Genomic DNA, 27,697 nt, shown 5'->3' with positions numbered 1-27,697 from the left:
ACGCCTTTGCCAGGTAGAGTTGGGAACGATTTCGACATGACCCGCAACTTTACGAGTCAAGGGGAAACGAGGCCACAAGAAAGAAGGAAGCCCAGATTTGCACATCAATTTATAAAAGTTATAAATAGTTTATCTTTGGCACGAAGCAGCGACTAACGGTGAAGTGTGAGTAGCTTTCTTCGCAACGCAGCATTTCTTTCCATCTTCCATTTCTAGCAGAGGCAAATATTGTTGCATGATATCTTTTATGGTTGGCTGGCAATAGTTTTTAATGAAATCTGGATTGAAAAAGAAAACTCAAATCAAGGGAAAACAGAAAAATATAGCCCAGATTGGCACTTTAATTGCACTTACTCTAAATTTACAATTGCTCTATTTAATTTAAGCCATTTTCATTTTTTGTCTTGCCATTTTTGGCATCACCACATCGGTTCTCGTTTTTCTTCGTTGATTCCTTCTGCAAATTGTGGAGCCTGATATGTGATCTTCTTGAGATTTTCGCTTCTTCGATTGCTGAGTATGTGATTCTACGAACGCCCATTAATCAAAGCGGTGTTCATAAAGAAATAAAGAAAAAATAAATAAAAAAAAAATTACGGCATATTTATTTACTGTTTTCTTCTCTAATATTCTCTTCGCTACTCCGTCCAGTACTCGCAAAGTTGTGTTCAAGCATGTCAAGACGATTACATATCCTATGGTTGGGTTGTTCTTCGCTTAACAATGAAATTAGGAACGCAAAGACGTTAACATAAGCTGAAGGAAGAAAGAAAAAATATCTGTTAATTCAAACCCAATTTGAGAGAGCAGTAGTGTGTTACATTTATTTGTTTGATCCGAAAGGGCTTCTGGTTGAAAAATGAGAAGTCGAAACCAGTCGAACAGGTTTGATAATGATCTATCATTTGACGCTGGTGGTAATGGAGCCCTGAAGTACAACTGAAGGTAATCACAAGCCATTCCATAGGCGGCTTTAGTCTCTTTAGATTTTTCACACAGCCTGATAAAAATAGAAAGGCCAATGGATAACTGTGTGTAAACAAAAATAAAACAAAAAATTAATACTGGGCTATAAGAACATTGAGATCTTCAAGCAGATTTGAACTGGATTCTTTCTGAGCCCTTCCATATTCAGTAACGACTGTACTGTTACACGATTCCCCATGATTTAATTCCAACTGCAGCCACTTTATCCAAGCAAGAATTCCTTGATTGGAGTTCTGAATTTTTTTACAGTCTTCCAAAAGATGTTCACGGTTACCAGAAGGTTTATTTGGTAAGAAAGGTTCGGCAGACGACTTGGGCTCATTCTGATTCTCACATTTGTTTCGGCTACTATCAGATATAGGAAAACCACAATTTGGGCACCACTGTCGTTTCCTTCTGTAGGTAGAAAACAACAAAAACTATTAAATAAAAATATTAGTATAACGTACGTACAAAATGTGGGCACTCTCTCTATTCAAAATCTTTTGCTTCCTTTCGCGCTTTCACAAGACATCTGTTTTCTACCAACTTTATGGTTAGGGTAATCCACTTCTCAAATATCGCTGATGAAAATGAAATTCTAAACAACAACGCAGTGCCATACGGGCCAAACGTAGACTGAAGATGGAAACGGAAACAAGGAAAAACAACCGGTCAAAACGGACCATTTACAGTGGTTAGAAGAAACGAGATAACTTTCTACAGGAAACACACAAACCCATTCTAACAATCCAGGTTTGTAAGATTTTACGTTTAAATTAACGATAAATGTTTATTGCGAAAATGTATCGCATTAATATTTGTTGGAAATGAAGGTAGATTGTGAATGGCTAGTGTTTCTGAACAACAGAGTTTTGTTCCTTTTAATTAAGAAAACATAATAAGTTAACTACTTTTGGTTTTTTTTACTGTTTGCGTAGCTGGGTCGGACGAGGCGAACATGGCAGAAGCACAGGTGCACCATCACTTTCGCTGGCCGTCGAGTCCAGTTTGAGACGCTTTTCTGGTACCGGATGCGATTCCTCACTCGTTTGATGTTGCTCGCTTGGTGGAACGTCCAGTAGAAACAGGGGTGGGCAAGCTTCCATGTCATCTTCGCTGGGAAAATTTGCGGAGATAGGCAAGGGCGTGAGAAACGAGAGATCATCCTGGCAATCAGAAGACGATGAATTGATTGAACGTTTCCGTAGCTGATGATCTACGGAAGCCAATTCGGCTGTATCAAGCTGTAAAACGTCACCGCAACTATCGCCCTCCGACTGAAAGGGAGATAGAGAAAAGCTAACTAACGAAGGCGAGGACAGAAGCAGTGGATCTGGATAACACGTAGCAAAATCAGGAAAGCTTGTGAATGGCGTTGAATGGATATCACCAGTGGAACGTGCTGAATCGCCGAAGTCATCATGCAAAGATAAGAGTGAATTAAAAGTACTTGATGAAGGCTCTTCTTGCTCTTGCACGGTGCCCCTGGCCTCGGTACCCTTTCCGTTGAGGCTATCAATTCGAGGTGTACTACAGGACAACTCGTTGTACCTTTCTTGAAAAACGTTTTCAGTAAAACTTTTTAATTCCATCATATTTGCGACGGAATTTTCAATCTCCTGCAAAGAAATAGGAAGAAAAAGAAAAATATTATTCTTTCTTTGGTTCTCGTAGAAAAATAAATGACTTTAAAATCAGTTCACCTTGACAGAATTTTGATTTGTATTGTTTGTTACCGTAGTTCCTGCAGGCGAATGAAATTCATCAATATCGGAATCACAAAAAGGTATGTAATTTCCCGAGGCCTCTGCACGCTCGTTACTTTTGCTGGGGATCGAAATTCTTGTTAGAAGGACTCGGGGTTGTAGATCCAGTGTACTGAGCATTGGAGCAAAGTGATTCGTATCGTTTCCATATACAGATCCTGAACAATCCTGCTTGCTTTCCCTAGGCACTTCTGCCAAATCGCAAAGAGTAGATTGACTAGTTCCTGCAGCCAGACAAAGATCTGGCCATAGTTCCATATTTTCAGGTTTCAATCGGATTTCACGCAATCTTTTCACTAAGGAGGTTGATTCTTGAAGTAATCTGGCATTCCGGAGCTAATAAATGAAAAGATATCACAATTAGATTCACTCCTTATTACAAAGAATCTTAACTGTGTAATCCAATTTTATACCAAACCTTTTTGGTTTTGATTCTCGCAGACCGCTTCACACCTCCTGATATCATGCTGATTTCAGGAGTTGTGTTGCCTTCCTGTGAGTCGACATCACTTTCTACAGCAGTAGAAGATGCGGCTGACTCGGTCGCTTGATGCATCCAAAGCTTTCTCTTTGTGACGATTTTTTGCTTCGGTCGGCCATGTGAAAAAGACCTAGACTTGAGTGACTTCTTTCTTGCTACTAGTCCCATTTTAGTTCGAAATTGAGGCTTTCGTTTTATTTTTCGTTTGCAACGGGAATGCTTTCGGAATCGTGCCTTTGATTCTAGACACTTTTCATAGCCCTTTTCAATACCCCAATTCTCGTCGCGTTCCTGCCGAGGCATGTCTTTAAACTGATTGTAGTCGACTTTTAGAAAAAGCAGTTCTTTCGTAACGGAACGCATATTCTCCTGATCAACCATGTACCGCCGACAGAGGGGTTCCAATTCTTTCCATCCATTTTTCCAGGTTAGAACGTCCCACCGAACACTGTGCACTATACTAGCGAGGTCACGGATAACGGGTTCCGAAAGACCCAATGCAGTGGCATCCGAATCCGAATAGGGTAATTGGGTTTCCTTCTCTAGGGGAAAGTTGCTTGCGATTTTGATCTCCTTTTCAACTATTCCACAGGGGCTCTTTATTAAAGTACTTGGACCTTCTTCTCTGATGGCAGATTCCGACTTTTCTTTGGCGACTTGTTCAAGTACCAGTTCTACCAGCTTATTGAACCGCTCCTTCGTAGGGTGAAGTGAGAAAGCTGTCAAAGCAATTTCTCTGCAGATTCTCAAGTTAGCACGCACGAACTCGGCAAGTTTGGAAAATGCTACAGCCAAACCTATCTCTGCAATTTTGATTTCTTCTCCGTTTTGATTTAACTTTTGGCTTTCGAGGTTGTTGAGATCAGCAGCCACCGCTTTGATGTAAAGTTCGACACCAAATGCTCTGAAGTCATCCGGAAACTGTAAGAATTCACACGTGGTCAAACGGGGATAAAAATTTAAAAATGTGTACATGCCATGGCCTGTACTGTAATATTCATTAGAACTAATTACCGTGTCAGACAGAGTTGCGCCGAGGACGTACAAATGAGCAGGTGTCACTATTTTCTTCCCTTGATTGTTGCTTATCAACTTGTGCAATTTGGTTGTAATATCTTGATTGGATTTCCCAGTCGCTTTCTGCAGATTTACGAATTGGATAGCTAATGACGAGAGGCTGTTTGGTGGTGGGCATACGATCAAGGCGGTGCTGATTAGACACTGACTAGCAAACTCAGCAGTGTCTTTACCATGCTCTCTCCAGATTCGGTTAATACCACTATTTTCTTTGCTTTTCCCATAACTTTCCGACGTTCTCCTAATAAGCCGATTAACTAAGCCATAGCCTTCCGGAAAATGGCGTTCTAACATAACTACAAAATCATCTTTTTCGTTGCAAATGTAAAGAAGAGTCACATGTAAATCTAGCCAAAGCTGCTGGCAAACCAATGAACAGACAGGCTCCAGCAAACATCGCGAATCCTGGAAACTTTTTCTACAAAAAGTAACTAACTTTAGTGCAAGGTCTTTACACTTATCTTCCCAGCATAACCTGTCTAGCCGAGAAGTTAATAAAATCGGCATTTCTGTCAGGAAAAAATCGCGACCTGTTACAGTAAAACGTGTTGATGAAGGAGCAAAGTAAGTGTTTAGCAAATCCCACCTTCAAACTCGCCGATGGGCAAGTCATTGATAATTTTGATCACCACCGGGTGATTCCATGGGTCGGTTACAACACGTAATGCTCGTTGGCACAGGTTACAAGCATGCGTATTGAACAAATTCGCCACTGCGTTTTGAAGGGTGACCTTTAAATGGGTTTTGCTGACAGATTTAAGTTTTCCCCATTCAGATTGTAAAACAAGCATAATAGTATCCCTAAAACAAGAGAATTAAATAAAGAATGATACGAGTAATAATACTTGTTTTACCTGTATAAATACCGAATTGCAGGTGAAGACTGATCATTAGAGGAAGCTAATGTTTCCCAAGCAGTACTGACTGCATAAATTTTTTCCTTATATGTCTTTTCAGAATTGTTAAGACATGATTTCAGGCCCTAGATCAATTAAGCCAAACAGAAAAAAAGATTAATACCATAGAAGTTTCAGAGACATAGCATACATTTTGTAGTTGCTCTGTCAAAGGTTGTACTGATATCTTTACAGCCAATATTAACTAAATAAGTTGTTGGTGAAAGAAAGTCAGGTATCTTAGGTGGGCATAACATAAGGCATTTCAAAACATGTTGATTCGGAATAATTACAAAGACATCTTTTGAATTTGCAAGTTAACTCTATGCTAAACCGATCTTGAGACAGTCTTGGTAGCATACATATCTAGTATTTCAGAAAACTGAAGCTAGAACCTTAAGTCCTTTTTTACTTCAGTAAATGAGAAAAGATAAGTAATCGGTTATCGGAACACCGATCGGATGTGCCACCAATATACAACTTTGAAGTGAACATGCATCACTCACCTCATAAAAATCCTTCGCTGTTAGACCCTCTTTTTCCTTCGAGGTCATTGTGTGTTGAATGCTTTCACTCGCTGATTTTTCACAAAATGTAGTAGACATTTTCGCTTCTGCGACTTACAGACAGTTACATTCACGTGTTACTGGATGAACGACAAGAGCAAGACTTTGGCACAGATAAAGACCACGTGTGGACTTGTCTGTGACTGGTATGGTAAATCGTAAATGACAACAGCAATATTTAGCTAAAGAAGAGCAGCCTTAGCAACTTTTGCATTGGCAGTTCATTTGGGACAAAGAAATACATCGATGAGACATGACCCCACCTCCCGCCATTTTCATAGCCCTGTTTTGTGTAATATAGCATCACTGGGAACAGTACGTACTGTACAGAGTTTTGGCCAATACCTTCGAGTCCGAAACGTTAAACATTAATTGCTAAGTTGTTTTCTGTGGCTAAATGTACCATATTACCCCGTTTCACGATAAAACTTACAAGTACACTAAATGATTTCAGAGTTTGGAGTTGAATGTACAGGTGAACGCCATTCCACCGCGGAGCGAATAAGTTGGGCTTCTATCACCCCTTAAAGTACGTTCCACAGGCTATTGGGATGATTTGTAACAAATATCGCTACTGATCAAAGGTCTTTCGACTTGGATGGGTAATGAAAAGACAATTGGAAACAAACCCAGAAGCTTTTTCATTTGACAAAATATTCGTGTTTGGCACTAACGTATGAAAATCTAGCAACACACTCGTGCACGTTGTTTGCCACCCGAAAACCGCCACTCTCATCAATATTTTTCATTTCTTATTTTAAAAAAAGAAAACATTTGTCGTCAACGTGGAGAATCGTGTTTCGCGGAACTACAATACCCCAGCTCTAAAAAAGCAATCAAAGTCAAATTTCCACAGTTGACTCCAATGGCACCAGGACATTAAGTTCGCTTTCAAGGTATTCTTATACGTAATTTCATTTTACAATTTATTACTTCTTTTATTGATTTTCTTTAAGTGTCTCTCCGTAACGACTTACAGTGGTGTAGGGAAAAAAAGCAACAAAAACATGAATCCGTATTGTTATCTTTCTATAAAAAATATATTTGAAGAACTGCTGACGAAGAATAAAGTTATCGTACATCAACGATGTTCCACTTCTGAGCGCAACGATGGTCAGTAGCTGTAAAGAGCTGCCAATAAGTTTGGTTATCGACCGTTTTCCTCCATCAAAACACGAGGAAAACCTTCCACAAAGGCATTGTTGATAAAGATTATTTTCATTCTGTTTTTGTAGTTCTTAGATGTTAATACCATCCTATTTTAAACTTACCTATTGATCGCGAAAACACTGATCAAGTAGCTACTGAATTGCTTTGACTGGGTTTAAAACGCGGCGAACACATCGAAATCTAGGACACAGTTTTATTTTACGTATGGGTCGTCACACAATGGGTGGCAGCAAGAGCAGGACTGATCCTGGTAAATTATTGATTTTCAACAAAAATTCAGTTAGTTAGCGTTCCCATATTAATGATGATACATTGATTTTTTCACGCAGTCGCGTTCAAAATGAACATCAAACCTGCATATCAGGTTCATGAATTATGCTACGCTTTGAACATAGTCGGCGAAATGAAAGTTCTGGTAGAGCCAAATAAATACTTCAACCACAATTTACTGAACATCCTGGTCGACGAGTTCGACTCTTCCCCAGACAAGTCAAAGTCTGGCCAGCAAACTCGGACAACCAACAATGAAAAAGTTTTTAGTTGTCTTGTTCCAAGTTTGAAACGAGTGATTGTTTTAGACGAAGGCAAGGCTTATTCAATAAGGTCTGTGGCTGTTTGTGATTTTTCTAAAAAGTTTTATCAAGTAACTGTTTCACTATACCTAATAACCAACTAACTTTAAACATGCGTTATGCCTTACAGTGACGTTATGTCCTGGAACCTGGAGCGCGTTACACTAAGTTTAGTCAGTCAAACTCACAACGTCGCATCCAGTTCGAGAACCTCTCAGTATTCCATTCACTTCGGTAAAAGTTTAAAGTTACAACGCCTTTTTACTAATGACTTTCCGTCATTTTTAACCAAACAGGGGACGACGGGCAATACTAAACGGCCATTTTGGCTCACCATAATATTATCAGCAACAGCTATCATCTCGGACTAGAAGAAGCTTACAATTAAAAGGTTTAAAAATAAAAAAAACTTATGAAAAAAAATGCAAAGTTATCGATTCTGTACGATTTTCAGGCTCCATAGGTTTTGCCTTCTCTTTCATTTAATCACTCGTTTGCGTGCAGTTTCGTCATGTCAACAACCTATTTTGCAGCTGCACTTGCCAGTTTAAGGTTCGTGAGAATCCATCCATCAAAAGTGGTTAGTCCTGACAGTAGCTGTTGGCGATCGCTGTTGCAGCTGTCACACATCCATGTCAAAAGGCTCGTTATAGGGAACGAGTATATCCAGGTCTAAATCCAAAGAAATTAAAAGTTAACGCGTCTGAATTTGTTACAGTCTAAATAATGCAGATGCACTCACGTGTATGGAACTATGACCATGTATACCTTTTCCACTTCCCGGAACTGGTCGACTATGATCTGACAAGTCTGAAGACGAGCGTATCTGAAGCGTAGCGTCCGGAAACGATCGCTGTCGAGATCTCGGAGAACTTGGCATCAAGCATTTTAAGGTACTAACACAGTTGTTAATATAATCTAAGAAACACGCCAAACATACATTTGTTGGCTAATTCATTGTCTTACTTTTTTTTGTGAGGTTAGGAATGATAATGGGTGGCTTTCAAAATGTCTGAGATGAGCCCTGGCTCTTTCTTTAGTACTAAGTGGAACAGTCTTAGACAGATATATTTCCCTGCGGGTATTAGCTGAATCACATTGAGGTATTCAATGTCCTTCACATTGTACAACAGATTCTCCTGAATGGAAACAAGCATAGGTCTAAAATGGTGAACCCTATTGCCAACGAAGTTGTTCTGGTCGATATACCTGGAGAAGTCTGAACTCGAGGCAAAAACATCACGCGAGGCCAGTGGAACAACAGTGAAAAGATGGCCAAAAGGATCACTAAAGATTGTTGGATTCGACCAGGGTAGCTATAAATCGATTTGATGTAGTCAAGTGCCGTTGAAAACTGTGCTCCATCCATGACTTTTTCTGCTGGACATTCTATAGATAATTGACTCAGTTATGAGAAAATTGTTTGGACGCATCAACCCACTTGGAAAACAATATACCTACCGAAGGATATCGAAGAAATCCTAGCAGAACACCCGATCGTACAAGACGCACAGGTCAGTGGCTCTTTCTGGTTTCATCTACAACGTAGTGCATCGTTGACACATTTAAATTGGAAGAAGTGTGCGCTTGGGTTTGCCCTAAATCACAAGCTCATTGACAGTCGCTGAAATTGAGAATTTTACCCCTTTTTTTCTTTTTCGAAAGATAAAATCAAAGTGCCCGCTTTTCTCTGCTATTCAGTATCAGATAAAAGACGTGGCAGTAAAGCAAAGCTTTTCCCAACATTCAGATTTTGACTACATTCTCTGCCAATTTTCAGCGTCTTTAAATGTCTGCAAGAAGCAGTAAAAGATCTTCGTCGTTCTTTCAGCCGAAACGATGAATAACAAAGCCTCTGAGGCTTGTACGTAATAGTTAGTTTCATTCGATTACTTCCAAACGGCAGCAGTAAAATGGCATTCATTTCGTCTTTCAACTGGAAACAAAGGAAAAGTTTATAGGGACGTTTATAGTTGAAATGTTTTAGTCGCCTCTCTTAACTGTTATGGCCCGAGTTCCGGAAGTATCGTCTAAAAGTGAAGAGCAAAACTCATAACCACTGGCTGTGGGATTTTGCCAAAAACATGCACTTCAAAAAAAAGAAGAAGATTACAAAGTAAAAAACGATGTATGATTTAGCCAAACTCTATTAGTTAGAGAAAATCTAGTCACCGTGACTTCCAAGTAGTTTCCAGTGACTGGGCACAGTGTCGGGAAGACATTGTCACAGACGAAGGTGGAGACCGTAAGATCCACGTGGAAACCTGATCCAGTCAAAGGGGAACCCCAAACGACCAAACTCCGCAGTGCGCAAAAATAGCCGTACAAAAAATCAAAACAAGTAGAACAAGAAAAAAAAAAAAATAATCCCAACTAGATTAACAAGGCCAATGATTCTTCAGCTGGAAGAATAATAAAAAAAACAAGAAACTGATATGTCGTCTGCTGTTATCCACGACGGATGCAACTTGATTTACAAGTCGACAAATAAAACATCAAACGTCCTGGTCAGAATCTTCAATGTCGGATCCAATAACCCGCGGAAGAAAAGAAGCCTCTATATCCATCCGGACAAAGGCTTGGATGTTTTTCTGGGAAGTAGTAGCTATTTGCTGTGTAAGAGCGTTCAAAAAGCAAAAAAGAAAGATAGATCCGCCGCAGTTGATCGATTGCCGTAGTCTTGGGAGGCGACGGACGTGAGCTCTATATACTTCATTCATAGTACACACATACTCTATGTGTGTTTACATTCCGGCCAGCTGCCCAACTCAAATATACCATCATGTCTATGCAACATAGACACATATATACGCATTTGAAACGAGCTACTTGCATTCGCTGGGGGAAATTATTCCATGGACAGAGAGGATTGGCTTCAATCCGGCCCCAAAGCCCTGACGGGAAGCCTGTTCTTCTGATGAGATTCTAAACGCGACAAGGTCGTGAGTGGTAAAACTACGTTCAAAGTCAACTTACGCTATTCGTTGTTAGCCAAAGGGGAAATGTTACAGCGACTCACGGTTTGTTGAACACGGCGGGGGGTAGGAAGAAAAAAAGTTTGTTCCAAACTCGGCCAACACATCCCCAAACAAAGTCCCGCCCGATTACTTTTAGGGAAAGTTGCTAGGGCAGGCTTGTAAATCCCAAAAGGATTGGCAAGATGAACGACGACAGGGCTCTAGGTGGTGGACGTTTGTAGAATGACAGCAGTACTACATAAAAAAGAATGAAAAGAAAAAGTGATCATGACGGATGAAAGGCTGATGGTCGTCCTTCTACTATATGGTTGCTGGCCTGGCAATGACCCAAATAAGAAAATCTTACACGCACGAAGGAAGATAAATAAATAAATAAAAAAGGAGTTGGCTATAGGTTCCGTTTTCTAGCAATCCAATTGATTGGCGGACCCTTCCATCCGAGCTGAGCGAGACAATGAAAGTGCCAACTGCCTTGTCGGTAGACATCATCCACGAATAACTGCCGAGCTGAGGCAGTAGACTCTGGTTGTAAGAAAGCGCACACAAAAATCCTGATCAGTGCATCATGTCTATGTTTTAAACATACGAGTACAACTAGGGTCATTGGATCGTGGACGGCCACGTCCGTCGTTTTGCTTTGCACCAAGTTCTTCGAACAAATGTCTCTCGTTTGGGCCAAGCTCACTCGTGCGTGCTACCAGAACCATAAAAAAAAGAAAAGAAAAGTTAATTTCTGAGTAAAACGTTCATTTCAAAACAGCATAAAACATTTAACTGAACATTCCAGTTGTATTTTCAAACTTCGTATTTTTTTTTTTTATCCTCGTTTTTTTTTTTTTTTTAGGTTTTTGTTTGTTTGAAATCATTTCAAATATCATGGCTTTATTATTATTTTTTTTTTCTTATTTGCTTGATTTTCATTCTTTTTGTTTCTTTGTTTTTTCTTCTTCTTCTTCTTCGGGAGGAGGCGGTGTGTATATAATGTGATGACAAATTTTAAAATTATAACAACGTCGACAAAATCATTAAGGAGCAGGGAGAAGAGAAACTGTAGGGAGGAGTCCAAAAATCTTACTCATTGACGAGGAGAAATCCGAATCGATTCGGTTATCTTTTGATAACTACTTTTTCCCGTCGATTTCTTCTGTTGTGACGTTCTCCCCAATAAGACAAAAGAAAATTTCCAACAAAAGAAGAAAAAAAATAATTAAAGGGCAGGGATAGTTATTTGATTAGGTTATGGGAGGGAAAGAATATTCTTGGAGCGTAAGGGAAAGGGCACTAGATAATTTAAAAGGAAAAAAAAAAAAGACTTATTGTTTAATCAAATGGCCTCTCTTATCTAATCATAATATGGAAGCTAATGAATAATACACGAACAAATACAAAAAAGAAAATGTCACGAGGCAAATTGAGGGAAGGGAATTGGGGAGATGGGGAGATGGGGGGCAGGTATGAGAATATAAGATAAAGAAAAAAAAAGTTCGTCATTAATTGGATTATAATTCAACGAATCGGTAGAAACTGGCGAGAGAATCAACGCGACTAGGACACAACTGGAGAAATAGAAAGAGATAGAGAAACAGTAAAAAAAAAATTGGGTGGCAAACAAAAGGGGAAAAAAAATGTAAAGATTATATCATTGTATGTGAGGGGGGTTTTTTGGGGACAGAAAAGCTTAATTATCAATTTCAAAGCGAATCTAGAGAAGAAAAATAGTTGAACAACATGGATTTTTTTCATCATCAAGTCAGGAGCAAGGGAGGGGGCAAGGGGTGGGGCCATTGGGAGGGAGGAGGTTCAAAAAAATGTACAATCAACGTAACAAAAATCGGCACTCGATTTTCCTCAAAAAATTTGTTTTTACCTTGTGATTGAAATATCCTTCAGGTTTCGAAAAACAAAAATTGTTCATAATTTTTTTCTCTTTTTGTTTCAAGGTCGGGTGCAATTCTCTTTTTGCTTTTTCGCATCATCATGAACCATCAATTAATCGCTTCTTTCTTCTTCTTTAAAGAGTCAACACCACAAAGAGGTGACATATTTTTTTGAGGGGGTGAGGGCGTGAGTGAGTAGTGTGAAGACGTTCAGGAGACAACAACAACAAAAGTGTGTACGTGAAACAAAAAAGCGGCAGCAGCGAGAAAGGAGTAAGAAAAACAAAATTGTATCTAAAGAGAAAGGAATCCCCATAAAAGGAGGAGATTGAGGCTTGTTGTTTGTGGTGGAAGATAAAGAAAGCGAAGAGAGAGTGAGAGAGACTAACACGATCGCCAAAAATTGTTTCACACGCTCGAAATAACCAATGAAAAAAAAAAATAATCAAAATTATCAGTTTGAGTGGTTTGGAGAGCTAATTCAATAAGAAAAAAAACTGACATAAATTGTGATCGCGACCATAAGGCACCTTTTAATTGGATTTAAAAAAATTGTTTTCCCTTTTTCTACGAATGCAAGGCTGACACAATCCAACCCAATTTCAAAAAAAGAATTACTAAAATGCAAATTCCTTGATGCCACCCACCCCCCGCCCCCAATCTGCCAACCGCAATTTATCAATCGAAATAGGATTGAAACAAAAAAATAAAAAGAATTAACACGGTAGATAGCTTTTGCCAAATAGAGTCGAATAAATACGTCATCAACTTCTCGGCATCTGCTGTCTACCCCTCACGTTGCCAATCTAAATTTACGATTACATTTTCTTTTCTTTCAAGATACTTTTTCCTCTTTTGTTTGGCGTTCATTTGAGAACAAGTGCGGGGGGGATGGACAATCCGGCTTAAAGATACTCCACCCAAAACGAAACTCCGGGAACATTCCATCGAAAAACCAAAATCAACAAAGCCTCAAAAACAAGTCACACAAAAGGATGACAATATAGTAATTAATAATACCAGTCGCGCAAAATTTTTTTTTTTTTTTAAATACAAATGTGTCGGTATCAAAAGGAAGATGGAGCAGATCCATTTCAAGAAGAGCAAGAGAGGGAAAGAGAATGGATGTAATTGGCATGCCGTTAAATCAATTTCTTCGTCTCAATTTGAACAAGGATTTCAAATTCAAATGCCGATCTCTCGTTTCTCTTTTCTACTTCTTTAAATAATTTTCTTCTTTTTCGTCTTGTTCAAATGTTTCGATTAGGAAAGCTGCTTTACCACGCACAATGTTCCCTTCTCTCTCTCACGAAAAGATCTGTGGGCGGGAGGCGGCAGCAAAACTAATGATTGTAATCACCGAAAGAAATTCATTTTTACTATCATCGTTGTTATTTTACTTAATTTTTAATATTACTTTAAATGATTGAATCGAGTTATTATTATTTTTTTTTTTTTGGGGGGGTTGATTTCCATAAAGGCGACCCGACAACAAAACATTTTGCGAATCATTTTCCGCTTTTACCTCGCGCCGGGCGATTCATAAAGATGGACCTCTCCCTCCCGACAGCCGAAACCATGTGATCTTTTGCACATTGAAGTGAGGAAGGTATGCAGTCAGGAAGCAAATGAGAAGAGGAGGGAAAATCATTGGAAGAGTTCAACAATATCACCTCATAGGATTAAAAAAAAAAATTAAAAAAATAAAAAAATTAGTTGCGAGAGGCGAGGAGAGGATCTGATGAGCTCTCGGCGAGTCGTTTTGGTGTGTGAGCAGCCGAAGATTTTGGATGTTCTCCAGAATCTCTCGTAATAACAATAATCATAATGTTTGTTCTTTTCTCTTGTTTTAAATGTACGTGTGAATTGGCTCTCACCCTCTCTCTTTTACTTTCTTTTTCTTTTCTGGTTCTCTTTCTAAAATATATCGCTCGTCTCTTGTTTTGCCTTTTTTTTTTAAACTGTTTTTACTTGGAGAGTTTGCTGATGACGCGGATGAGAGCGCCATTCTCGTCACGCATTTTGCCAATGTCCGAGCGAAGCAGCTCCACCATCTTCTGGGATTCCTGAGCGAAAAATGTCAGAGCAACGAAAAAAAAAAAAGAAATTAGAATTTTCAATAAACGATGAAAACAAGAAAACGAAAAAGAAATCTGCAACTGAAAACGGGATAGACGTATAAATATTGCAAGACGACGGGCTAAAAAAAAGACGATAAACAAAACCAAACAAAAACCAAAATGACGTGCGTTTTCGTTTTGTTGCTGACATGGCACCGGCTGGCATGCAAGAAAACAAAAATATCAGGACCCTCCAGGAATTGGGCGGATGGGGACTAGGAGGGACCCAATCGGTTTTTGTGTGTGTGTGTGGGGTCACTCTCTTTTCTCCATGATTTATGTTGATAGCGAGTTTTTATGATTATGATGACGAATCCACAATATATACAAGAGGAGCGAGCAAAAGCCATACAGGGAAAGAGAATGGATGGATGGAGATAGATTATTATTAAACCTATATTTATATGCCGCTTGACTAGCGGAGTTAGTACAACTCCCTGTGAGAAGGAGGAGCTGAGTTCGTGAAACTGGCCAAAAACGTTTCGTTCGGATGGTTACGTGCACACACACGCGCGCGCGCGCGCTAAAGTTTTAATACAAAAAAAAAATTTGGGCAGACGGGAGAGACGCCGGCCAGCAGCCAACAACATTTTGGACCGTGGTGAGCGTTGCCTTTTTGTTTTTTTTTGGTCACAATGTGTTTAAAGGTGTGTAATTAAACGAAGAAAGGGAGACGGGTGGAGGGGAGCCGATTGGGGAATGGTTTTCATTCTCTTTTTCGTGCGTGTATAGAGGAGCATTTTGTGGTACCTATTTTCCGCCGATGTACGAAGAGGAAGAAGAAGACGAAGTTGCAGAATTGGCGGAGGGAGAATAATAAGAGGAGGAGTTGGAGGAGGAAGAAGTGGACGCCAGAGTTGCGTTGGCCGTCAATTTGGAAACGACACGCGTTAGGGCCCGATTCTCCGCTTTCAGCTTCTCATTTTCGGCCTTCAACTTTTGCAATTGCTAAAAGCGCAACAACAACAAAGAATGTTTGGATGAAAAAAAAAAATCGAACTCCGTTCGGAATTCTCTTTGAGAGAGGGTGGGCCGATGGTCATTTGCGGTAGGAGGAATAGAGAGAGAGAGAGAGCGGGAGAGATAGAATAAAAGAGAAAACGGGATTGTGTTACAACAATCCAAATGCGGTGCCAAAAAAAATAAAGAAATAAAATTATTTTTGAAAAATAAAAGAAGACCGGCTTCACATTAACACGCTCACACGCAAGACACACAGGCACATCGCTGGTGTAAAACTGTCGCCATGTGCTACTTAAAGAAAATAAAAAGAAATTGCTTCTCTTGTCGAGTAGGCAAAATAAAAAAAAAGTGCCAGAAAGAATGAAGATAATGTGGATAAAATAATATAGATAAGAAAAAGAGGGACATTTTTCTACCCACATAATAAAAAAAAGAGAGAAAATCAATAGTTTGACTCACTTTGAGCTCTTCTTCCATCTCGGAGAGCTTCCGCTCGAGGGCTCGACGTTCACGTTTCTCCGCTTCCGTCATGGCGTTGCGTGCGTTGCTCTACACGAAAAGGGGGAAACAAAGAGAAAATTTTTTAGTCAATTGTGTTGGTGCGCACGTATTGTACTTTTTTTTTATTTATTATTATTCGGCTTACCACTTGAAAGGCGTTGTCCAGCTGATCTTTACATTTGGACAGCTCTTCGTGCGTGGATCGCAATCGATCGCGCAGCCGTTCGTTCTCCACTTGGCTTTCCTCCCATAACTAGAGGCAAACACACACACAGACAAACCGCCACGTTATCAATAAAAATAAATAATCTCGCATACGGTTCGATTTGACTTCAGTTATCATTTGTGTGTGTGTGTGTACTTTTTTGTAGTCAATGTCGCCGTTGGGAGTCATGGCGCCGGAAGCGACGGCGGCTGCCGCCGCCGCCATGGTGGGTTGTTGCTGGGACGTGATGGGCGTCGACGGTTGAGTGTTGGCGGCCGGCGGATCGTCGCGTACATCGCTGATGGACGAGCCGAGTGAAGACGGTCGGGAGACTTGACGTGAACTGCTACCTCGATCCGACAACGACTGCCAATACAACAAACACACATAAATCATAAAGAAAATCTCCTCCTCCTTTTTCTCTTTTGGCGAAGGTTAAAGACCAAAAATAAAAGAATTCAAAAAGAGAAATGCACCGCCATCTTTCAGCGTCAGAAACATACACACAGGAAAAACAAAACCAAAAATGAATACAAGAAAAGATGGTGACATCTGTGATAACCGAGAAAGAAAGAAAAAAGATGATGACGTGGACATCTCGCACAAAGAAAAAAAAAAAGAACCACGTGAAATTGAAATCAAGCACCGCCGAAACGAGCAGACGGCCAAAAACAAAAAAGCGACCCAGTTTATTCCGGGATGCGGTGTAACCCGTCTCCTCCCGAAACAGAACCTCCCCCCCCCAAAAAAATTGGTAACATCGCGCTATCGTCATCACCATCAAAGAAACGCTGCCAAGAAAAAAGAAATTTTTTTATTGCTCTCCCTTTTTCTTTCTGCACGCTAACCAGCAAAGACATCCACCCTAAGACCCCCTAGATATAAAACATAAAAAAGAAAAAATCATATTCTGTCCATTAATAAGATTTTCTATGGAACATTCCTCCTCTTCGTCAAAAGCAGCATTTCTTCAACGTCAATCAAAATGAATGACACACACTTGGGATCCTGCTACAATCCGCGTTTCTTTCTTTCTTTTTTTAAAAAAACATTTCCATCATCCACAGACACGACGTGAGCGCTGGCACGGAACACTTACGCTCCACGATCCGTATCCGACGTCGGATCCGCGATTGAAAGATCGCGAACGCGTCGGGAAATGAGCGCTGCTGCTGCCGCCGCTAGCTCCGGCCGTGCTACTGCTTCCGCTCGGATTGCTGAAGAAGGAAGACGATAGCCGAGGGCTGGAAGAGGCTGAAGAGGCCGGCGAATAAGCCGATTTCGATGAGGTAGAAGGGACGTAGCGCGACGACGGGGTGGTCATCGACAAAGCCAAGGCGCTCAATGTCGACGACGACAGCGGACTTGAATACGAAGGGCTAGACGAGCCGTACGGAACGCTACTACTCGATCGGATTCCGGAATAGCGGCTAGAAGAATACGAAGAACCGGAACCGAGCCCACTCAGGTTGCTGGGTATCCGGCCACCGCCTTTGTAGTTTGAATAACTATTCGGATACATTTTTTCTGCCCCGTTTTCTTATTTATTTTTGAATTTTTTGTTTTCTCCCAGTCCACCCTTCACTCGGCGGATAAAGATAAGGATTTCTTTGCTGATGTCCTGAGAAATCTATTGTTTTTCTTCTTCTTCTTCTTCTTCTTCTTCTTCTTTCTTCCGCAACAGCAAGGAAATGAAACAACAACAACAACAAAACAAAAAAAGGGAAATAAGAAACCGAAAACTATAAAGATAGAAAAATGTTAAGACAAATGGAAGCCGCTGGGTCAAGGATCCCTTCCGCTCTTTGTTCTTCGTTTCTTTTCGTGTCACCGCAAAATTTCTCTTTCATAAAAAAAAATTTATATTTTTTTTTTACTGTGTGCGTCGCTTCTTTCGAAAAACAAATGGTAGAAAGCAACAAACAAAAAACTGGTTGAATAAGGAGATAACTTGAGAGAGGTAATAAAATCGATGATAACGAGTCGTCGTCATCATCATCATCATCAAACGGGCCCGATGCATCGGATGCAGCAAGCGACGAAATTGAAAACAAATTCGCAGAATCGGCGCTTGTACATTTGCCATTTGGTCTCGTCTTCGGGGATCTCTTTGCGCCAGCACTCGCTGTGAAACGAATAGGGACGGAACGAGTTGGGCGGGTAAAAATCCACAATTTTCTCGCCGGACGAATCGCCACCGCCGCTACCGGTCGTACTCGAACTGCCGGTGGCGGCAGCGGCGGCGGCAGCCGAAGACGGATCGATATCGATCGTCATGTAAGACGAAGGTGGCGGCGGAGGCGGCGGATGAGGCGCAGGCAAAAGGAGCGGAGTAGAAAGGGAGGCCGACGACGACGACGTGTTTTGTTTGGCACTGGCTGCTGCTGCCACCGACGGCTCAGACGGGCAAGAATCCGGCGGCCGTCCCAGTCCGTTGGGCTGCGGCTGTTGGATGGCCGTCGTCGACGCCCTGCTGTGCAATTCACTGTTGAGTGCATTGCGGGCGCTAATGGACTCGTTGGGCGGCAGTAATGAATGTGGTGAATCGGTCGTATCGATCGTCGATGGATTCGACTGGATCGATTCGAGCGATTGACAGCCGACACTGCTGTTTTTGTTGTGCAGCGACACGCTGGAATCCGTGAACGGTTTCAAGGGAAGCACTCGGCTCGGTTTGGCCGGATCGGCCGACGCAGTCGATTGCGTCAAAGGGTCGGCCGACAATCTGCTCGTCGTGCTGTTCAGTTCCAGTTTGACCAGATCGCTAGTCACCCGGGGCTCCACTCGTTGCATGGCCGAGTGGACCGACGGAGGCGCACTGATACCGGAAGAAGACGAACCAGAAGAATTGGCGTTGCCGCTGGAAGCTTGGTGATCCGTCTTCGACATCATTATCTTGTTCAACTCGTTGGCGATGGGCAAGACGGGCTTGATGGGATCCTGGGTCTTGGAAACGGACCTGGAAGAGAGGGGATCCATGCTGAGGTTGAGAGTGAGGCTGGAGGAGACGGGCGGGACACTAGGCAATCGGGGCGGTTCGACCTTGGTGGGTTTCATCGGCTCCGGATAGAATTGCTGGACCGATTGGAATGACATGGACGACGATTGCAACGGAGGCGGCGGTGCCGGCTTGACAATCACTGGCTGATGATGCTGATGCTGATGGTTGGGCTGCTCGGGCGGGTCGCAATCGTTGTGGCCCGAATCAAAAGACAAATCGAGATCCATCGCAGATTGGAACAATTGCGGAGGCTCAATCAGTGGATTCCAGACCGACAGCTGCGGTTCGTAGGCGGACTGGTGCTTGGATCCTCCGCCGTGGCTCGTGGAACCACTATGACTACCACCTCCTCCTCCCCCTCCTGTCTGTTGAGTGAGCAGAGGACAGGGACAATCGAGAGTGAGGTCGGCCAAAACAGATCCTTGGCTATCGGCCAACGAGAATTGGTGCGGCAGGGGACGTGGGCTGTTTGGCACGGGAGGGGCGGGCGGTTTGGAGCGCGGAGATCGTGGCGACTGGCGCGTCGCCGGATTCGAGTTGGTAGATGTCGACGATGGCAGATTGGTGGCGGTAGTAGTAGTAGCAGTAGTAGTAGGAGCGGTGGTGGTGGTAGCACCAGCAGCTGCTGAAATCTGGAACTCTGTCAGCATCTCGGTGGATTTGGGTCTTTGCGACGAATACGAGAGGCGGTTCTGCTCGACCGTGGCCGATCCATTTTCGTTTTTGTGATGCTCTCGACTACTGGCCCTGCCCAGCGTGCCGTAGCCCTCCGGTTTGGGCGGTATCACCGGCTTCACTGCGTGATTGCGCACTCCGCCGCCTCCGCCACCGTCCACTTCGTTGGACGACACCAAAGGAGCCGAAAGTTGTTCCATGATGCAAATATCCAACAACAAAGAGGCGAACACGGAGATAATGAGCAGCACGACAACAACAAAGCAAAGAGAGTAACTCGTCGAGGCGGCAAGACGAGCAGAGGTCGTGGCCGCGACTGGCACTCTAGCGAACGTAAGCAACTCACGGAGCAAGGCGAAGGCGACGCGGATCGATCCATTCCTACCAGTCGTACACGACCGTAACAGCTGATTCTCTCTGTCTCCTTTGCCTCTCTTTCCCCCAACCCATCGACCCTCTCGTTCTCTTCCTTTCCTTCTATGCTCCAACGAAAACTCTTCGTTTTTTTTTGCTTTTTCCTCTTTCCGGAGAGAGATGACGCGCGCAACGATAAAACGGAGGAAACGCGAGACTTACTCTCGTCACGTGACTCACATAAAGAACACACACGCATACACGCACGGACACGCGCAGATGGAACGAACTTCACCGAGCGAAGAATAACAGACACACACACAAAAAAAGGGGGGGGAGCCCAAGAAATGGCAAAACAAAAATTAGTTGGGGGAAATAAAAATAAAAAATTTTAATATAGAGCACGCACACAACGAACAAACGACCCTTGACCGAGATGGCTTCCAGATGTCGCTATTTTTTTTTTTTCAACAACCTAAAAATGACTGCTACCTTTCGGATGTTTGTGTTTCTCTCTTTTTTCCTTCTCTTTGACACGGCCGTCAAAAAAATAAAAAAATACCGAAATCAAAACAAAAAAATGAATTGTTTGTCGGTTCGCAATCAAAAACAAAAGAAAAATCTTAATTGCTTTAATTAAAGCAGGGCGGCAAACTAATGAATCAAAAGGATTTTCCGGCCGGATAAGTCAGACGTCAAAAACCGCAAGGTGTAGGAGGGAGGGGGGAGACTCGACGACTGAATAGTCCGGACGATGTCGAGTTCCAGGAACGACTGAGACGTTCGTCGGTGGATTTCGAACGAGTGGAACGGTGAACGAGACGTAAGTAAATCCATACGTGTAAGAGGAACAACAAAATAAAAAAGAAGAAGAAGAAGAAAAAAAAAGGTGGTAGGCAAGGAGGGTGGAGGGGGAGAAGAAGACGGCCCCAAAAACAGGCTCCAGATGTGTGTCAGCTGAAGGTATGGCGTCATCTGCTCTGCCATGTCTTCCTCCTCGTCAGAAAACAAACCAACCTTCCCACTCATTTCACGTCCCCCACCCCAAACTTTAAAAAAAACCACGACGGGCAGAAAAAAAAAGAGGAAGTTGGCCCACACTATGCCAACGCCCAATCTATTTTTAAAAAGACGGGTGCCAAAAACAAAAACCGAATAAAATAAAAATCTTCTTCCCTCTCACCAACCCAACTGGAACTCGAACTCTAAACAACACACGGGGCAGCGGATTTCTGTATATACACACACACACACACACGGCTTCTTTACTCTACCGCCCGGTGTGTGTTCCAGTCGGGTACGCAGGCAAGAAGAGAGGGGGGATTAAAAAAAAAAAAAAAGTTATTGTCTCAATATAGAAAATGACGATAGCGACGTCCACTAAATAACTGATGACGAGATCTCACCTCTGAATCATCCGAATGAGGTTCACTGTCGCCCGTCTGTGATGAAGAGGTGTTGTCTTTGCCGGAAGGGTCGAAATCCTATCGGGGTGGAATACAAGAAAAATAAAATAATCAGGGCGTGGCGCGTCGATGGCCGTTAATGATGAACACAATAAAAAAAAAATAAGAAAGAAAGAAAAACATGGATTAATGGCAAGGTCGACTGTAGAAAAGAAAATCTAGCGTCCACAAGCACGTGATTAGATAATGATGGGAAACAAAGAAAGAAAGAAAAATTATAATAAAACATATAATCAAAACGTTAAGGATCCACAAAAAAGAGAAAACGAAGAAGACAAAAAAACAAGGCGGATTTCTGACCGTTGTTAGGGCGCGCCTTTTAGCGCCAGTACATGGGCGCATACGCACGCAAACAATTCGAGTGGTACAGAGCACCATATAGAGAGGTAGATGTGACACATACACACACACACACACACAGACACAATGCGTATAAGAACCTACAAACCGAAAAGGTTAGAAGACAACCAGGAAAACCAGAAAACAGAGTTACGAGAAGGAAACGTTGGTTTTTTTCCCCCCGAGTTGACGATTAGAAGATTGACGGAGAAGAACCCCCAATAAAGACGGTTAATATTCAATAAATAAGTAGGGGTGTGAGTGAGGAGTCGGTGTGAATGCCGTTGGTAGTAGTACGAATTGTGTAGGTAGACAAGAGTAGTGGAGAAGAGTAATGGTAGGATCGTATGTACTACCTCCATGTCGATCTGAACGACACCCGTCGAGCGCCGTTTGGGTCGGCGCCTCCGTTGGATCGTTGCCGGGGTAGCGGCTGCTGCGCTCTCTTTCGTTGTTTCCTTTATTTCTATTTGTTTTCAGAGTTGACATGTAAACACGTAACAAAAATGTGTCAGACAGGCAAAACAAAATAAGAAATCAAATATGTTTGTTTTGTTTTTGTTTTTTTTACCTTCTTCCTGGGCTTTGTTGCGACGCAGCGGGATCGTGATGACCGTGTCGGCTGTTGATGATGTGATGGTGGACGAAGCATTCACACCGCCTCCTCCTCCATTATTCTTACTCCGTGAATCTTCCAATGAGAACTAGACGACAAGGTAAGCGGTTAAAGCGAAGCTGTCAAAAGAATCGACTGGCTATTGTGACATTGAGCATTGGGTGAGAGAGCGTGACAGGTCGCACCAAACTGTAGACAACAGTTTCTGTTTCAATAAGATTTATGTATCCGACCTTGTTCTTGTTGTTGTCGTTGATGCATAATCTCCAGGATGGCCGTCGTTCCAGCTCGGATTTTGAATCAGCCGACTCGGGGACTTCGGAGGTGGTGGTCGTCGTCGTCGTCGTAGGTACGGAAGGCTGTTTTTGTTTTGGGGGTTTGGGAGAAATAAAAAAAAATATCTGATTAGTTGCCAGATTTTCATTTATTTAAAGAAACTTCTAGGCTACTGTGTTTCATCTTAAGGGAAAGACAGGACGTACAGTTTCGGCCTGTTTTTTCTTGGCTAGCTGTTCGGCCGTTTTGACCTCTTCCAGCGTAACGCCCTGCGTGGAACGCCGGGTTTCGCGGACGCGCTTGGCGTGCGCCTTTCGCTGCGTTTCTGACTCTTCGTCACGTACTGGAGGAACAAATGACCTGGACATTCGCAAAAAACGCATAGACAAAATGAAAACGATGTGTTAATCTCGAGTAGTTAACATTCAAAACATCATTTTAAAAACCAAAAAACTGCGATACACGCAAAAAAAAAGGGCCAATCAAGCTGGCCTGACGTTCCAGTAAAGGCACACACAAACACACACACACATGTTTTAAGAACAATCGTTGGTGTGTCCATTCCATTAAAACAGAACAAGGGTGGGGAGGTATTAATGGCTTAACTCAAACGTTCTGTTGTTCGCAGGCAGACAAAGGGGATTATTGTAGCAGGGAGGAAATGACATGTCTAGCGCTAAATGAAAAACAAAGGGAGGTTCCAGCCAAAAACAAAATCGAGGCTATACTCCCTTTTCAAACAAACAAGACAATCTAATTCGTTTTGATCTTAGTGAAAGAGAGAGAGAGAGAGAGAAAAAAGGATGGCGAAACAAGAACAAACTTGAAGAAATTCTTGATAATCGTTCCAGGACTTAGTTTGACGTTGGAGAGCGATGAGGTCGCTGTCGTGGTCACAACCATGTTGGCCGTCGGACTGACAGGGTTTGGATGAAATCATCGAAAGAAATACAAATGAGAAGACCATAACCAATAACCAGGAGAACAAAATAAAAGGGTGGGCGGGGGAGTGAAATGGAACAATCATCGATTCCTTATTTAGAGTGACAGGAAAGGATAGGGGAACGGATCTGATGAAATGTTGTACTTCAAACAAAAAAAAAGGAGATACAAAATAAACGTTGTTATACCTGCGTATGGGCTGATTGGCCGATGACGGCACACTGGGCTGCGATAAGACCAACGTGGCCGTTGTCGTTTGTTCGACGGGACATTCCGTTCCCAACCGACTGCAATGAGTAATAATATTTGGACACATTAATTTTTGAAATAAGAAAAACGAAACAAATCATCAGGATTGACAGAAAGATTAATCTTATGCTACCGTGCAAATTCAAATTCAAGAGCGGAAAAGGAAATAAAAATTAAAGAGGGAGCGTTGGAAAGGGTGCTGGGCCGTCCAGCGTGATACCTTTTTACCCGTAGAACGACTTGTTCAAGGTCGTCGTCAATTTGTTGGGTTTGTTCGACTCGGCTTCGGTTATTGGTTGAATGAATAGTGTTAGTAGTGGTAGTAGGTGAGCCTCCACCCTTGGCATCCTCCCCACCGCTGCTGCTGCCGCTCAAGATCGGAGTGAGCGAGGCGGCGGCCAGCAGAGGCAAAGAATTGGCCTTGATCCGTCGCTTCAGTTCCAGTAGCCGCGAATAAAATCTACGGCAGGATTGTACACATATGACCATGCATCAACGGTGGATAAGCCGATTTTTGTGTTACATTTTAGTTAATCAAATGGTTTTGGAACAAGTGCTGGAAACTTTCCATGCCGCGAAAATGCTTTGCATCATCACAGAATCATTACCGTTCATCGGACTCGAAACTGTGAGCTCTCCGTAGTGTCACTTCCGTATCGGTAGACAAGGCGGACGTTGATGAGGAGATGGATGAGGCGGTTGAGGCGAGGTTGGACGAAGTCGTTGAAGAGGACTGAGGGGTGGCCGACGACGAGGAAGATGTGACGGCCGTCACAGGAGTTAAAGGCTGAGAGGTGGACCGGTTTAATCCTTCTCGCTCCGATTTAGCCGGAGTGTGGTTCAAGGCTCCGCTACCATTGGCTGCATTGGCTGCTTGCCTCGAACGGAACGAGCCAGGTCTTCTCCAAGAAGGAATATCCTCCTCGGATTCAATCATCTGACCCGATTGCTGTGATGGCGAAGACGGCAAAGCGTCCACATCTGTGGCTGGTGGAGGTGGTGGACGTGACGGGGGTCCACTTGACGAAGTCTTGTGAAGAAAAACCAATCAAATCAAATCCTTTACAACAAAATCTTGCATATTTAACGACAATCGAAATAATTACCCCTCTAGGAGAATTATCTTTCGTTGAAGTCGGGACGGATGTGGTAGTGTTGGCAGGGGTTGTGGCAGGTTTGGCTCTTTCTTCAAAGGACTCCTGGACGGCAAGAGGGGCCACGGGTGAAGACAATTCCCCGCTGCTGTTCTCCTTTTCTTCGTCGACCATGATGACGGCACCAGGCACTTTATCGGTGATTTTGGACGAGGCCTGGATGGCGGCCTTCTCTATCTGTGGAGTCCGGGTGACCGAAGATCTAACAATAGTTTCAGAATAACAAAAGAGGAAAAATAAATAAACGGACTTAACGGCAGAATGAACGAATTCAGTTTTGGGGAAAAGAAAAAAGATCTCACCGTCTTTTGGGCGGTGACTGATTTCTAGCATTGCCTCGATTGTTGTACACTTCAGGCCGTTCTCGTAAAATAATAGCCTGGCGCTTTTTACACTCCTCAAGTAACCGGATAATGTCAGGATCAGCCACATCAAAACACGTCTGACCCTAAAACCAAACAACAACCAGAAAAATAATGAGAATTTGTAAGTGCGGTACTTTGTTCCTATAGCACGCTCAATCATACCACGTAATTGCGAACTTCCATATCAGCCATATTTTCGCACAACAGTTGACATGCTTCACGTTGACCCCAATGGGCAGCCGCATGTAATGGTGTCCAGCCATCGATGTCTTGAATGTTCAGCTCGCTTCCGCCTTGGACCAGCATGCTCATAACTCGGATGTAGCCTTTAGCCGCAGCAACATGCAGCGGAGTTGCGCCTGTTCTAGGGTGCGGCTGGAGCAGCCGAGCTGAGGCCGGGTCGCCTTCCAGCCACCGACTAGTGTCGGCAAGCATTTGTCGTTCCTCTTGGCTTCGCGCCGCATCGCAGTCAATGCCTGTTGATCATAAATCCATAGTAGTGCCATGCAAGTTATCTCAAGCATTGTTTTTGTTTTGTTTTCTTTCGACATACCTCGTAACTGTGTTTCGCGTTCGAGCAATTCTTCCATAGCTTCTGTTTCAGCTATGTCAATGGGGAGCTCACCATCATTGTTCACAGCAGCAACGTCTGAGTTGTGCTCAATCAGGTACCTAAGTTGGAATTCCAGATGGCAGTTCTTTAAGTCTTGCGGGGAAAAAAGCTTGTCATTGTTTACGTACCTGGCAATTGATAGAAACCCACAAGAGGCAGTGGCATGCAGAGGAGTCCAGCCTTCATGATCTCCACGGTTAATATCAGCTCCATGTTCTACCAAAAACTCCACCATGTCTAAATTATCATCAATGCAGGCCTGTAGGAGGATGAGTAAAATGTAGTCAATTGTCAAAACAACTGTCACAATGGTTGACAGGACCAACCAAAACAATACACACCTGATGCAGAGCAGTCAAACCGTCAACGTTGGGGGTGTCTATGTCAGCTCCTTGTCGAATGAGTTTGATGACTTCTTCCTTGTCACCGGCAGCACAAGCAGAGAGAAATACACATCCATCAGAGAACTGGATCCTCCTTGAAACAACACGAGCAGATGCAGGTTCCTTGTTTGTCTCTGATTCCTCCCACCTTCTCAGTTGTTCAGCCCTTTTGAACAGAGCTGAATTGGTTCTTGATTCCATGTTTTTGGCGGCGTTTCAACGCAACCGTAAGCCACTGTAGAATGCAATATGGGCACTTTCCGATCCCTTGAAGGGAATGCGACTCACGGAGATCGGACAGCGAAAGAAGGCACAGGACAACACAAGGGAGTGGAAGACGGGAGGTGCCAATTGCTCTATTGTATAAACACGTCGGAGAAGGCACACACTGTATCTAAATCCTTTCCCGGCCGGCGATCTCTAGCTATCCTTTATGCGGCTTCTTCTATTGATAGAAGACCGCAGTCTGGATATTTCACCCCCACCAAATTGGCACGAGTTTCGTCTAGTTACAACACACAGGCACACATGAATGGATGGGGATGGAGAAGAGACTCAATTCTGCCCCAGGCAGACGCCATCTTGGCCTGATTTTTTTTGTTTTTATTTTTAGACTGTTCCCCCATATCCACCGTTGCCAGGTCGCTACCAGCTTCAGCGCTTTTCTTTCTTTTTTTTTTTTTTTTCTTTTCGATTGGATCCCTGAAGTCCGGGACCCCTCTCTTGGTACATAACCCGACAACCGTATGTGCACCGGCACTCACGCACACTTGACCCAACGGCCCGTTCTTGGGCATCACGAACAGGAACAGTCATGACTTCACTTTCCATCTACAAAAAAAATAAAAAAATAAAAATGTGATGCAGGACAACAGCCCATGAGCCAATCCATTTCCAAATAAAACTCATCTTCAAAATTTCTCTTGCCTTCTCCCTCTCTTTTGTTGCCTGCTATCCATACGCAGTTCCAAATGTGGATTTCAATCCATCACACGGTCAAGTAGAGAGGAGAAAAGGGAAAACAAGTTTTTTGATCGATAACTGAATGATTTTTTCAAGAGAATAAGAGATGAAAGATGCAGAAGTCATTTAAACTTCTAACACAATTTTTGCGTCATGAAAT

The 27,697-nt window shown here is 42.8% G+C and overlaps 3 protein-coding genes and 2 long non-coding RNA genes across 14 annotated transcripts; 1 reads left to right on the top strand and 4 right to left on the bottom strand.

Moving 5' to 3' along the window:
• Positions 1-311: 311 nt before the first annotated feature.
• LOC116926386 lies at positions 312-5,932 on the bottom strand. 4 transcript variants are annotated; one of them, XM_032933259.2, is made up of 11 exons: positions 5,696-5,931; positions 5,148-5,275; positions 4,880-5,094; positions 4,231-4,823; positions 3,154-4,137; positions 2,673-3,071; positions 1,897-2,588; positions 1,066-1,383; positions 822-1,000; positions 598-756; positions 312-527 (listed from the first exon to the last, which is right to left on the bottom strand). In XM_032933259.2, exons 1-10 carry the CDS (start codon positions 5,792-5,794, stop codon positions 605-607), a joined length of 3,759 nt encoding a protein of 1,252 aa, XP_032789150.2. In that variant the 5' UTR covers positions 5,795-5,931; the 3' UTR covers positions 312-527; positions 598-604. The 4 variants fall into 4 exon arrangements, with proteins under 4 accessions (XP_032789150.2, XP_032789144.2, XP_032789147.2 ...); XM_032933253.2 differs by having other exon boundaries at positions 312-537; positions 613-756; XM_032933256.2 differs by having other exon boundaries at positions 613-756.
• Positions 5,933-5,989: 57 nt separating this feature from the next.
• On the top strand, positions 5,990-6,742 carry LOC116933480. Its single transcript, XR_004400133.2, has 2 exons — positions 5,990-6,651; positions 6,712-6,742. It is a non-coding gene; the product is annotated as an uncharacterized LOC116933480 (long non-coding RNA).
• A 38-nt stretch (positions 6,743-6,780) lies between these two features.
• On the bottom strand, positions 6,781-9,475 carry LOC116926443. The gene is made up of 6 exons (XR_006648832.1): positions 8,959-9,475; positions 8,707-8,886; positions 8,464-8,636; positions 8,240-8,393; positions 7,027-8,169; positions 6,781-6,940 (listed from the first exon to the last, which is right to left on the bottom strand). It is a non-coding gene; the product is annotated as an uncharacterized LOC116926443 (long non-coding RNA).
• Positions 9,476-11,205: 1,730 nt separating this feature from the next.
• Positions 11,206-27,180, bottom strand: LOC116926388 (protein phosphatase 1 regulatory subunit 12A). Of its 7 annotated transcripts, XR_006648831.1 has the most exons (21): positions 26,533-27,180; positions 26,320-26,450; positions 26,132-26,250; positions 25,741-26,054; positions 25,516-25,661; positions 25,166-25,415; positions 24,668-25,089; positions 24,280-24,519; positions 23,999-24,097; positions 23,692-23,784; positions 23,075-23,228; positions 22,826-22,951; positions 22,548-22,680; positions 22,333-22,442; positions 21,578-21,655; positions 16,298-16,507; positions 16,082-16,189; positions 15,895-15,984; positions 15,223-15,420; positions 14,324-14,418; positions 11,206-14,025 (listed from the first exon to the last, which is right to left on the bottom strand). XR_006648831.1 is itself a non-coding variant. In XM_032933261.2 (20 exons), the coding sequence occupies exons 1-19, from the start codon at positions 26,773-26,775 to the stop codon at positions 15,223-15,225; spliced, it is 3,264 nt and encodes a 1,087-aa protein (XP_032789152.2). In that variant the 5' UTR covers positions 26,776-27,180; the 3' UTR covers positions 11,206-14,418. The 7 variants fall into 7 exon arrangements, 6 of the variants coding, with proteins under 6 accessions (XP_032789152.2, XP_045032075.1, XP_032789153.2 ...); XM_032933261.2 differs by having other exon boundaries at positions 11,206-14,418; XM_045176140.1 differs by lacking the exon at positions 15,223-15,420.
• Positions 17,787-20,633, bottom strand: LOC116926399 (verprolin-like). Its single transcript, XM_032933283.2, has one exon. The coding sequence runs from the start codon at positions 20,015-20,017 to the stop codon at positions 18,146-18,148; it is 1,872 nt and encodes a 623-aa protein (XP_032789174.2). The 5' UTR covers positions 20,018-20,633; the 3' UTR covers positions 17,787-18,145.
• Positions 27,181-27,697: the final 517 nt, after the last annotated feature.

Source organism: Daphnia magna, linkage group LG7 (genome assembly GCF_020631705.1).
Source record: "Daphnia magna isolate NIES linkage group LG7, ASM2063170v1.1, whole genome shotgun sequence".
Classification (NCBI taxonomy): domain Eukaryota; kingdom Metazoa; phylum Arthropoda; class Branchiopoda; order Diplostraca; family Daphniidae; genus Daphnia; species Daphnia magna.
The sequence above is the reverse complement of the archived record's forward strand: the minus strand, read 5'-3'. Positions and strand labels throughout refer to the sequence as shown.